The sequence below is a fragment of the Hyla sarda genome (assembly GCF_029499605.1).
Source record: "Hyla sarda isolate aHylSar1 chromosome 1 unlocalized genomic scaffold, aHylSar1.hap1 SUPER_1_unloc_15, whole genome shotgun sequence".
Classification (NCBI taxonomy): domain Eukaryota; kingdom Metazoa; phylum Chordata; class Amphibia; order Anura; family Hylidae; genus Hyla; species Hyla sarda.
In genome coordinates, this window is record NW_026607576.1 from 428326 (window position 1) to 441348 (window position 13023).

Here is a 13023-nt window from a genome sequence, read left to right on the forward strand (position 1 = left end):
CCCCCATCTACATTTCCACCATTGTTGTCCCCATCTACATTTCCACCATTGTTGTCCCCATATACATTTCCACCATTGTTGTCCCTCATCTACATTTCCACCATTGTTGTCCCCCCCATCTACATTTCCACCATTGTTGTCCCCCATCTACATTTCCACCATTGTTGTCCCCCCATCTACATTTCCACCATTGTTGTCCCCTTATCTACATTTCCACCATTGTTGTCCACATCTACATTTCCACCATTGTTGTCCCCCATCTACATTTCCACCATTGTTGTCCCCTTATCTACATTTCCACCATTGTTGTCCCCCCCATCTACATTTCCACCATTGTTGTCCCCATCTACATTTCCACCATTGTTGTCCCCCCATCTACATTTCCACCATTGTTGTCCCCCCATCTACATTTCCACCATTGTTGTCCCCTTATCTACATTTCCACCATTGTTGTCCACATCTACATTTCCACCATTGTTGTCCCCATCTACATTTCCACCATTGTTGTCCCCCCATCTACATTTCCACCATTGTTGTCCCCTTATCTACATTTCCACCATTGTTGTCCACATCTACATTTCCACCATTGTTGTCCCCCATCTACATTTCCACCATTGTTGTCCCCTTATCTACATTTCCACCATTGTTGTCCCCCCCATCTACATTTCCACCATTGTTGTTCCCCATCTACATTTCCACCATTGTTGTCCCCATCTACATTTCCACCATTGTTGTCCCTCCATCTACATTTCCACCATTGTTGTCCCCATCTACATTTCCACCATTGTTGTCCCCATCTACATTTCCACCATTGTTGTCCCCATCTACATTTCCTCCATTGTTGTCCCGCCATCTACATTTCCACCATTGTTGTCCCCATCTACATTTCCACCATTGTTGTCCCCCCATCTACATTTCCACCATTGTTGTCCCCATCTACATTTCCACCATTGTTGTCCCCCTCTACATTTCCACCATTGTTGTCCCCCCATCTACATTTCCACCATTGTTGTCCCCATCTACATTTCCACCATTGTTGTCTCATCTACATTTCCACCATTGTTGTGCCCCCATCTACATTTCCACCATTGTTGTCCCCATCTACATTTCCACCATTGTTGTCCCCCATCTACATTTCCACCATTGTTGTCCCCATCTACATTTCTATCATTGTCACCATTGTTATGCCGAGCGCTCCGGGTCCCTGCTCCTCCCCGGAGCGCTCGCGGTGTTCCTCTCTCTGCAGCGCCCCGGTCAGACCCGCTGACCGGGAGCGCTGCACTGACTCTGACGGCGGGGATGCGATTCGCATAGCGGGACGCGCCCGCTCGCGAATCGCATCCCAAGTCACTCACCTGTCCCGGTCCCCGGCTGTCACGTCCTGGCGTGCGCGGCTCCGCTCCTTAGGGCGCGCGCGCGCCAGCTCTCTAAGATTTAAAGGGCCAGTGCACCAATGATTGGTGCCTGGCCCAATCAGCCTTATTAGCCTCCACCTGCTCCCTGTCTATTTAACCTCACTTCCCCCTCACTTCCTTGCCGGATCTTGTTGCCTTTGTGCCTGGAGAAAGCGTTTATTGTGTTTGCCATTACTGTGTTCCTGACCTCTTGCTATATCCATTGACTATGAACCTTGCCGCCTGCCCCGACCTTCTGCCAAGTCTGACCTTGCCTCTGTCTAGTCCTTCTGTCCCTCGCCTTCTCAGCAGTCAGTGAGGTTGAGCCGTTGCCGGTGGATACGACCTGGTTGCTACCGCCGCAGCAAGACCATTCGGCTTTGCGGCGGGCTCTGGTGAAAACCAGTAGCAACCTAGAACCGGTCCACCGACACGGTCCACGCCAATCCCTCGCTGACACAGCGGATCCACATCCAGCTAGCCGAATCCTAGCAGTAGATCCGGCCATGGATCCCGCTGAGGTCCCGCTGCCAGTTGTCGCTGACCTATCTACGGTGGTCGCCCAGCAGTCGCAACAGATAGAGCAAATTGGACAACAGTTCGCCCAACAAGGACAGCAGCTGTCGCAGTTGACCGCCATGCTACAGCAACTTCTGCCACAGCTACAGCAGCAACCATCTCCTCCGCCAGCTCCTGCACCTCCTCCGCAGCGAGTGCCCGCTCCTGGCCTCCGCTTGTCCTTGCCGGACAAATTTGATGGGACTCTAGACTTTGCCGTGGTTTCCTGTCACAATGTTCCCTACATTTGGAGATGTTGTCGGACCTATTTCCTACAGAACGGTCTAAGGTGGCGTTCGTAGTGAGTCTTCTGTCTGGAAAGGCCTTGTCTTGGGCCACACCTCTCTGGGACCGCAATGATCTTGTCACTGCCTCTGTACACTCCTTTTTCGCTGAGATTCGAAGTGTCTTCGAGGAACCAGCCCGAGCTTCCTCTGCCGAGACTGCCCTGCTGAACCTGGTTCAGGGTAATTCTTCAGTAGGCGAGTACGCCATCCAATTTCGTACTCTCGCCTCCGAATTATCTTGGAATAATGAGGCTCTCTGCGTGACCTTTAAAAAAGGCCTATCCAGTAACATCAAAGATGTGCTGGCCGCACGAGAAATTCCTGCCAACCTGCAAGAACTTATCCATTTGGCCACCCGCATTGACATGCGTTTTTCTGAAAGACACCAGGAGCTCCGCCAGGAAAAAGACCTTGATCTCTGGGCACCTCTCTCACAGTATCCTTTGCAATCTACCCCTGTGCCTCCCGCCGAGGAGGCTATGCAAGTGGATCGGTCTCGCCTGACCCATGAATAGAGGACTCGCCGCAGAGATAAAAATTTATGTCTGTACTGCGCTAGTACCGAACATTTCTTGGTGGATTGCCCTATTCGTCCTCCACGTCTGGGAAACGCACGCACGCACCCAGCTCACGTGGGAGTGGCGTCTCTTGGTCTGAAGTCTGCTTCTCCACGTCTCACTGTGCCCGTACGGATTTCTCCTTCTGCCAACTCCTCCTTCTCAGCTGTGGCCTGCTTGGACTCTGGTTCTGCGGGAAATTTCATTTTGGCCTCTCTTGTTAATAAGTTCAACATTCCTGTGACCTGTCTCGCCAAGCCGCTCTACATTTCCTCGGTCAACGGAGTGAAATTGGACTGCACCGTGCGTTACCACACAGAACCTCTGCTCATGAGCATTGGACTGCATCACGAAAAAATTTAACTTTTTGTTTTGCCCAACTGCACCTCTGAAGTCCTCCTTGGTCTGCCATGGCTCCAACGCCACTCTCCTACCCTTGATTGGACCACCGGGGAGATCAAGAGCTGGGGTGCTTCTTGCCACAAAAATGCCTCACGTCTGCTCCCTGTCCCGTCTGGCAAGCCTCAGTTCCTCCTCCTACACCTGGTCTCCCCAAGGCCTATCAGGACTATGCTTTGCCTCCTCATAGCCTCCGTCCTGGTAACACTCTGCCCCGTACCAAGCTTCACCCTCTGCCCCCCCTCCCCATTCCCACTCCTTCTGAACTCCCTGCCGTTGATGTGTATACCCAGGACTTCTCTGTCCTCCAGAAGGAGACTCTACAGTCGCTCCCAATGTCCACTTCCCTGGTGGAGCGACATCCGGACAAAAAGAGGGGGAGACCTAAGGGGGGGGGTACTGTTACGCCGAGCACTCCGGGTCCCTGCTCCTCCCCGGAGCGCTCGCGGCGTTCCTCTCTCTGCAGCGCCCCGGTCAGACCCGCTGAACGGGAGCGCTGCACTGACTCTGCCGGCGGGGATGCGATTCGCATAGCGAGACGCGCCCGCTCGCAAATCGCATCTCAAGTCACTCACCTGTGCCGATCCCCGGCTGTCACGTCCTGGCGCGTACGGCTCCGCTCCTTAGGGCGCGCGCACGCGCCAGCTCTCTAAGATTTAAAGGGCCAGTGCACCAATGATTGGTGCCTGGCCCAATCAGTCTAATTAGCCTACACCTGCTCCCTGTGTATTTAACCTCACTTCCCCCTCACTTCCTTGACGGATATTGTTGCCTTTGTGCCTGGAGAAAGCGTTTATTGTGTTTGCCATAACTGTGTTCCTGACCTCTTGCTATATCCATTGACTATGAACCTTGCCGCCTGCCCCGACCTTGTGCTACGTCTGACCTTGCCTCTGCCTAGTCCTTCTGTCCCACGCCTTCTCAGCAGTCAGCAAGGTTGAGCCGTTGCCGGTGGATACGACCTGGTTGCTACCGCCGAGGCAAGACCATCCCGCTTTGCGGTGGGCTCTGGTGAAAACCAGTAGCAACCTAGAACCGGTCCACCGACACTGTCCACGCCAATCCCTCGCTGACACAGAGGATCCACATCCAGCTAGCCGAATCCTAGCAACCATCTACATTTCCACCATTGTTGTCTCCATCTACATTTCCACCATTGTTGTCCCCATCTACATTTCCACCATTGTTGTCTCCAGCTACATTTCCACCATTGTTGTCCCCATCTACATTTCCACCATTGTTGTCTCCAGCTACATTTCCACCATTGTTGTCTCCATCTACATTTCCATCATTGTTGTCCCCATCTACATTTCCACCATTGTTGTCCTCCATCTACATTTCCACCATTGTTGTCACCATCTACATTTCCACCATTGTTGTCTCCATCTACATTTCCACCATTGTTGTCTCCATCTACATTTCCACCATTGTTGTCGCCATCTACATTTCCACCATTGTTGTCCCCATCTACATTTCCACCATTGTTGTCCCCATCTACATTTCCACCATTGTTGTCTCATCTACATTTCTACCATTGTTGTCCCTCCATCTACATTTCCACCATTGTTGTCCCCATCTACATTTCTACCATTGTTGTCCCCATCTACTTTTCCACCATTGTTGTCCTCATCTACATTTCCACCATTGTTGTCCCCATCTACATTTCTACCATTGTTGTCCCCATCTACTTTTCCACCATTGTTGTCCTCATCTACATTTCCACCATTGTTGTCCCTCCATCTACATTTCCACCATTGTTGTCTCCATCTACATTTCCACCATTGTTGTCCCCATCTACATTTCCACCATTGTTGTCCCCATCTACATTTCCACCATTGTTGTCCTCCATCTACATTTCCACCATTGTTGTCCCCATCTACATTTCCACCATTGTTGTCCCCCCATCTACATTTCCACCATTGTTGTCCTCCATCTACATTTCCACCATTGTTGTCCCCCCATCTACATTTCCACCATTGTTGTCCCCCATCTACATTTCCACCATTGTTGTCCTCCATCTACATTTCCACCATTGTTGTCTCCATCTACATTTCCACCATTGTTGTCCCCATCTACATTTCCACCATTGTTGTCCCCATCTACATTTCTACCATTGTTGTCCCCCTTCTACATTTCCACCATTGTTGTCCCCATCTACATTTTTACCATTGTTGTCCCCATCTACATTTCCACCATTGTTGTCCCCCATCTACATTTCCGCCATTGTTGGCCCCCATCTACATTTCCGCCATTGTTGTCCCCATCTACATTTCCACCATTTTTGTCCCCATCTACATTTCCACCATTGTTGTCCCCATCTACATTTCCACCATTGTTGTCCCCATCTACATTTCCACCATTGTTGGTCCCCATCTACATTTCCACCATTGTTGGCCCCCATCTACATTTCCGCCATTGTTGTCCCCATCTACATTTCCACCATTGTTTGCCCCCATCTACATTTCCACCATTGTTGTCCCCCATCTTTGGCCCCGTTCTATGTTCTGGATGTCTCTTTGTAGGTGAGGTCTCCAGAACTGACCCCAGTATTCCAGATGTGCTCACTAGAGCTCTATACAGGGGGCACAATCTCCTCTTTGTAGTGGGGGAGGAATACTGTGGTCAGTCCCCTCATTGTCTCTCTCCATACACAGGATTACATCATAGTGAAGAAGACATGGGGGGAGTGTGTGGCCCCCAGCAGCCATCTCCAGGAGTCAGGAGGACGGAGCAGGGCCCGGGGCAACATCACGGAGCCCCCACCTCACTCACTGATACATGAGGAGAAGATCCTAGAACTCATCCACAGGATCACTGAGCTGCTGACTGGAGAGGTGACCCTGCTGGGACATTATACAGTAATGGAGGGGTCTGATGATGAGAGGTGCCCCTGCTGGACATTATACAGTAATGGAGGGGTCTGGTGATGACTGGAGAGGTGACCCTGCTGGGACATTATACAGTAATGGAGGGGTCTGGTGATGAGAGGTGCCCCTGCTGGACATTATACAGTAATGGAGGGGTCTGGTGATGACTGGAGAGGTGACACTGCTGGGACATTATACAGTAATGGAGGGGTCTGGTGATGACTGGAGAGATGACACTGCTGGGACATTATACAGTAATGGAGGGGTCTGGTGATGACTGGAGAGGTGACACTGCTGGGACATTATACCGTAATGGAGGGGTCTGGTGATGATTAGAGAGGTGACACTGCTGGGACATTATACAGTAATGGAGGGGTCTGGTGATGATTAGAGAGGTGACACTGCTGGGACATTATACAGTAATGGAGGGATCTGGTGATGATTAGAGAGGTGACACTACTGGGACATTTTACAGTAATTGAGGGGTCTGGTGATGATTAGAGAGGTTATACTGCTGGGACATTATACAGTAATGGAGGGGTCTGGTGATGACTGGAGAGGTGACACTGCTGGGACATTATACAGTAATGGAGGGGTCTGGTGATGATTAGAGTGGTGACACTGCTGGGACATTATACAGTAATGGAGGGGTCTGGTGATGAGAGTTGACACTGTTGGGACATTATACAGTAATGGAGGGGTCTGGTCATGACTGTAGAGGTGACACTGCTGGGACATTATACCGTAATGGAGGGGTCTGGTGATGATTAGAGAGGTGACACTGCTGGGACATTGTACAGTAATGGAGGGGTCTGGTGATGATTAGAGAGGTGACACTGCTGGGACATTATACAGTAATGGAGGGGTCTGGTGATGATTAGAGAGGTGACACTGTTGGGACATTATACAGTAATGGAGGGGTCTGGTCATGACTGTAGAGGTGACACTGCTGGGACATTATACCGTAATGGAGGGGGTCTGGTGATGATTAGAGAGGTGACACTGCTGGGACATTGTACAGTAATGGAGGGGTCTGGTGATGATTAGAGAGGTGACACTGCTGGGACATTATACAGTAATGGAGAGGTCTGGAGATGATTAGAGAGGTGACACTGCTGGGACATTATACAGTAATGGAGGGGTCTGGTGATGATTAGAGAGGTGACACTGCTGGGACATTATACAGTAATGGAGGGGTCTGGTGATGATTAGAGAGGTGACACTGCTGGGACATTATACAGTAATGGAGGGGTCTGGTGATGATTAGAGAGGTGACACTGCTGGGACATTATACAGTAATGGAGGGGTCTGGTGATGATTAGAGAGGTGACACTGCTGGCACATTATACAGTAATGGAGAGGTCTGGAGTTGATTAGAGAGGTGACACTGCTGGGGCATTATACAGTAATGGAGGGGTCTGGTGATGATTAGAGAGGTGACACTGCTGGGACATTATACAGTAATGGAGGGCTCTGGTGATGACTGGAGAGGTGACACTGCTGGGACATTATACAGTAATGGAGGGCTCTGGTGATGATTAGAGAGGTGACACTGCTGGGACATTATACAGTAATGGAGGGGTCTGGTGATGATTAGAGAGGTGACACTGCTGGGACATTATACAGTAATGGAGGGGTCTGGTGATGACGGTATCATTGTGTGTCAGGTTCCTATAAGGTGTCAGGATGTGGCGGTCTATTTCTCCATGGAGGAGTGGGAGTATGTAGAAGGACACAAGGATCTGTACCAGGACATAGTCATGATGGAGGATCACCGGCCCCTCACATCACAAAGTAAGAAGAGACATATATATCGATATCACTCTCACTACCTAGTAACATAGAAATCTATCCAGCACTGATGTATTCATTCCTTGTGTGTTCCCTACAGATGGAGTCATTGATAGAAATCCACCCGAGAGGTGTCCCCACCCTCTGTATTCCCAGGACTGTCCAGAGGGAAATGTCCCAGAGAAGCATCAGGTAGATGAGGCTGATCCTATATCTCTATAGGGGGGTCCTGCAGTCATAGATGTGGGGGTAGATTTTGGGGGTCTCTGTTGCTCCTCCTGTCTGCTGTATTGTAGTGAATTGTTCTATATGTGACATCAGGGGGGAGATCTGACTAATAATAAAGTGGAGGATGAAGAAGAGAGGATGAGCGGCCATCACCCGTGTATGAGGGAAGTGAAGGAGGAAATTCCAGGAGGTGTTACCCCAGGTATGTAATAATTCCAGGAGGTGTTACCACAGCTATGTAATAATTCCAGGAGGTGTTACCCCAGGTATGTAATAATTCCAGGAGGTGTTACCCCAGGTAGGTAATAATGCCAGGAGGTGTTACCCCAGGGATGTAATAATGGATTACAGAGGGAATTCAGAGGTTTCTTCAGGGGAGGCTCCACCTTAGATCTACATTACATTAACCCTTCAGGCCCCAGTGATCCCCTGTGTTATGTATAGTCAGGACCTAAGGGAGGAGACTGCACATAGAGATCCTCTCCAAGGTCATCTATGGGTCCTCTCCGAGGTCATCTGTGGGTCCTCTCCGGGGTCATCTGTGGGTCCTCTCCGGGGTCATCTGTGGGTCCTCTCCAAGGTCATCGGTGGGTCCTCTCCGAGGTCATCTGTGGGTCCTCTCCGAGGTCATCTGTGGGTCCTCTCCGAGGTCATCTGTGGGTCCTCTCCGAGGTCATCTGTGGGTCCTCTCCGAGGTCATCTGTGGGTCCTCTCCGGGGTCATCTGTGGGTCCTCTCCGGGGTCATCTGTGGGTCCTCTCCGGGATCATCTGTGGGTCCTCTCCGGGGTCATCTGTGGGTCCTCTCCGGGGTCATCTGTGGGTCCTCTCCGGGGTCATCTGTGGGTCCTCTCCGGGGTCCTCTCCGGGGTCATCTATGGGTCCTCTCCGGGGTCATCTATGGGTCCTCTCCGGGGTCATCTGTGGGTCCTCTCCGGGGTCATCTATGGGTCCTCTCCGGGGTCATCTATGGGTCCTCTCCGGGGTCATCTGTGGGTCCTCTCCGAGGTCATCTGTGGGTCCTTTACGGGGTCATCTGTGGGTCCTCTCCGAGGTCATCTGTGGGTCCTCTCCGAGGTCATCTGTGGGTCCTCTCCGAGGTCATCTGTGGGTCCTCTCCGAGGTCATCTGTGGGTCCTCTCCGGGGTCATCTGTGGGTCCTCTCCGGGGTCATCTGTGGGTCCTCTCCGGGATCATCTGTGGGTCCTCTCCGGGATCATCTGTGGGTCCTCTCCGGGGTCATCTGTGGGTCCTCTCCGGGGTCATCTGTGGGTCCTCTCCGGGGTCCTCTCCGGGGTCATCTATGGGTCCTCTCCGGGGTCATCTGTGGGTCCTCTCCGAGGTCATCTGTGGGTCCTTTACGGGGTCATCTGGGGTCCTCTCCGAGGTCATCTGTGGGTCCTCTCCGAGGTCATCTGTGGGTCCTCTCCGGGGTCATCTGTGGGTCCTCTCCGAGGTCATCTGTGGATCCTCTCCGGGGTCATCTGTGGGTCCTCTCCGAGGTCATCTGTGGGTCCTCTCCGGGGTCATCTGTGGGTGCTCTCCGAGGTCATCTGTGGGTCCTCTCCGAGGTCATCTGTGGGTCCTCTCCGAGGTCATCTGTGGGTCCTCTCCCGGGTCATCTGTGGGTCCTCTCCGGGGTCATCTGTGGGTCCTCTCCGGGGTCATCTGTGGGTCCTCTCCGGGGTCATCTGTGGGTCCTCTCCGGGGTCATCTGTGGGTCCTCTCCGGGGTCATCTGTGGGTCCTCTCCGGGGTCATCTGTGGGTCCTCTCCGAGGTCATCTGTGGGTCCTCTCCGAGGTCATCTGTGGGTCCTCTCCGAGGTCATCTGTGGGTCCTCTCCAAAGATATTGAACAACCTTCCTGAGTTTTGTTACATTAACCCTTGGTGATCTTTGGTCTCTCACTGTTTCTATTGAACCCCTGGTAGTTTTCTGCCAATCACAACACCTACTCCTCTCTGCTGTGCCCGGATATAGGCCGCTCTGCTCTGGGGATGATTTATACAGGACACTACTATAGATTGCATCTAAGAGGAGAAGAGGTTACTGATACACTGGATCCACAAGGTTCTGTGTCAGTAAAAATAAAATAAAAATGCAGCACAGCAAGGTAGAGGTTACACTAAACACTGAGGCTGAGGTGATAGAAAATATGTATTAAAAGAGTATGCACGATTAAAACAGCATTTAAAAGTCTTAGCTATTGTGCAACTGTGGCATTCAAATTTAGCACAATCAGCCCTTGTAGTGATACCACAGGGTAACAAAAAAACGAAACGTGTCAGTACGGGGTCTCATACGTCACCTCCTCCATCACATGACCATTATTGGGGCAGTTCTGATGCAGTTGTTAGATCTGAAGCCAGAAGTGTCTGCAAACAAAAAGAACGTATTAAGGGAAGACTGACACATCTCCTGTACTGTATCCACCTGTGTATATAGGGGAATTACCCAAATCTGCATCAATCTGATTGACCTGATTTTACCCCAACAGGAAATCCCAATAAAAACCGCGAGGGAAACGTCATGTTATCTGTGAGTGATAAAGGAGAAGATGGAGAGATCGTGGAGCGCTCCTCAGGACAAGATGGAGAGATCATGGAGCGCTCCTCAGGACAAGATGGAGAGATCATGGAGCGCTCCTCAGGAGAAGATGGAGAGATCATGGAGCGCTCCTCAGGAGAAGATGGAGAGATCATGGAGCGCTCCTCAGGAGAAGATGGAGAGATCATGGAGCGCTCCTCAGGAGAAGATGGAGAGATCATGGAGCGCTCCTCAGGAGAAGATGGAGAGATCATGGAGCGCTCCTCAGGAGAAGACCTCCTTACCCCTAATGTCTATCCAGATCTATCATATAATAATCCCCCTGATCATATGGAACCTTCTCCTGACCAACCACACATTGTTATCATAGAGACAGATCAGAACGGGGGGACAGGTTTTAACTGTGATGAATGTGGGAAATATTTCAGAAAAAGTTTATTTCTGATTAAACACAAAAAAGGGCATGAAAGGATGAAGCCATATCCGTGTTCTGAGTGTGGGAAATGTTTTACAGATAAACCAACTCTTGTTAGACATGCAAGAATTCACACAGGAGAGAAACCATATTCATGTTCAGAATGTGGGAAATGTTTTACAGATAGGTCACATCTCATTACACATAGAAGAATTCACACAGGAGAAAATCCATATGTGTGTTCAGAATGTGGGAAATGCTGTATAACGCAATCACATCTTGTTATACATGAGAGAAGTCACACAGGAGAGAGGCCATATTCCTGTTCAGAATGTGGAAAAGGGTATACACAAAAATCACATCTTGTTATACATGAGAGAAGTCACACGGGAGAGAAGCCATATCCATGCTTAGAATGTGGGAAATGCTTTTCACATAAATCGCATCTTGTTAGACATGTGAGAACACACACAGGAGAGATGCCATTTTCATGTTCAGAATGTGGGAAATGTTTTTCAGATAGATCAAACTGTGGTAAGCATAGGAGAATCCACACAGGTGTGAAACCTTATTCATGTTCAGAATGTGGGAAATGCTTTATGGAAAAAGCAAAACTTGTTAAACATGAGAGAAGACACAGGGGGGATTAGTCATATTTGTGTTGATAATGTGGGAAATGCTTTATGAAAAAAATCAAACCTTGTTAAACATGAGAGAATTCACACAGGAGATTAGCCATATTTGTGTTCAGGATGTGGTAAATGCTGTGGTAAAAAAAAAAAATTAGATCCTGTTAGACATGAGAGAAATCTAACAGGAGGGAAGCTGAATCATTAAATATGATGATAGATATATTTGGCTGTGTAATACAGGGTGATCCAAACAGGATGGTGGAAAAGTAAAGGCCTGTAGAAAAAGAATATGCTGATTGGTGCCCCGTTTCGGCCAGTGATTGGCTCAGTGGGAAGGTCCTGGAGAAAGGAAGTGGTCCCGACTAAAAGGGTGTGACCACAGAACAGTAAAAAAAAAAAAAAAAAAACATAGGGAAAAATTTGTAAATATCATGGAAAATTACTCGTCGGGTAAAAAAAGACCCTCACAGAAAACTACACAATTATCACCAATGTCATCAGGGGAGAAACCTGTTGGTGAGAGTGAATACAGATTATTATTATTGTCCTAAGATAGGTACCGGGTAAGAAGCCGTATTTGACAAGTTTCTGTAGCACCAGAACATGTCCAAATAATCCTCAGAATCTAAGAATGAGCAACCAGTTTCTCCCCTGAAGAAGTATTTACTAACAACAGAAACACGTTGGGAGCTGAGTGAATTGATTTGAGGCTGTATGGTTGTGCGCCACGCAGGGACACCCAATACGGCTTCTGTCTTTATAATCATCATAAGAATCATGACAACTATTGTATATATTGTATCTGTCAGTGATGATTTCACATTCTTGATTTTTGATTCCCATTAAAAGTTACATTTATACTGTGTGGTAAAATTTGGGATTTTTTCATTGATTACTAATAAAATATCTGATCGTTACATTATATAGACAAACACAAAGCAACTAAACTAATGGCTCAGGAACTGTTGCACCATTCATGTGTTTTTCACTGGAGTGCCCCTTTAAGGGGTTAATAATAAAAAATAAACTTTTATTTTCAAATCAACTGGTTCAGAAAGTTAAAGTGATTTGTAAATTACTTCTATTAATTTTTTTAAAATCCTTCCAGTACTTATCAGCTGCTGTATGCTACACAGGAAGTTGTGTAGTTCTTTTCACAGTGCTCTCTGCTGCCACCTCTGTCCGTGTCTGGAACTGTCCCCATAGCAAATCTCTCCTGCTCTGGACAGTTCCTGAAATGGACAGAGGTGGCAGCAGAGAGCACTGTGGTCAGACTGGTGTCGGGCGTATCAATAAAACGTATAAATATAAATCAAGATATCACTTTATTTTGCTTATAGAATCCCTAAA

The 13023-nt window shown here is 49.1% G+C and overlaps 1 protein-coding gene across 1 annotated transcript in view; it reads left to right on the forward strand.

The window, feature by feature from the left end:
• The window catches only part of LOC130298009 (uncharacterized), a 111325-nt gene extending 98623 nt beyond the window's left edge, over window positions 1-12702 (forward strand). Inside the window, exons 21-25 of the mRNA XM_056550889.1 lie at window positions 5850-6029; window positions 7730-7856; window positions 7954-8045; window positions 8175-8283; window positions 10577-12702. Of these exons, the coding sequence (XP_056406864.1) occupies window positions 5850-6029; window positions 7730-7856; window positions 7954-8045; window positions 8175-8283; window positions 10577-11691 (1623 nt within the window). The 3' untranslated portion in view covers window positions 11692-12702. The remainder of the gene's footprint in view (window positions 1-5849; window positions 6030-7729; window positions 7857-7953; window positions 8046-8174; window positions 8284-10576) is intronic.
• The last annotated feature ends 321 nt before the right edge of the window (window positions 12703-13023 follow it).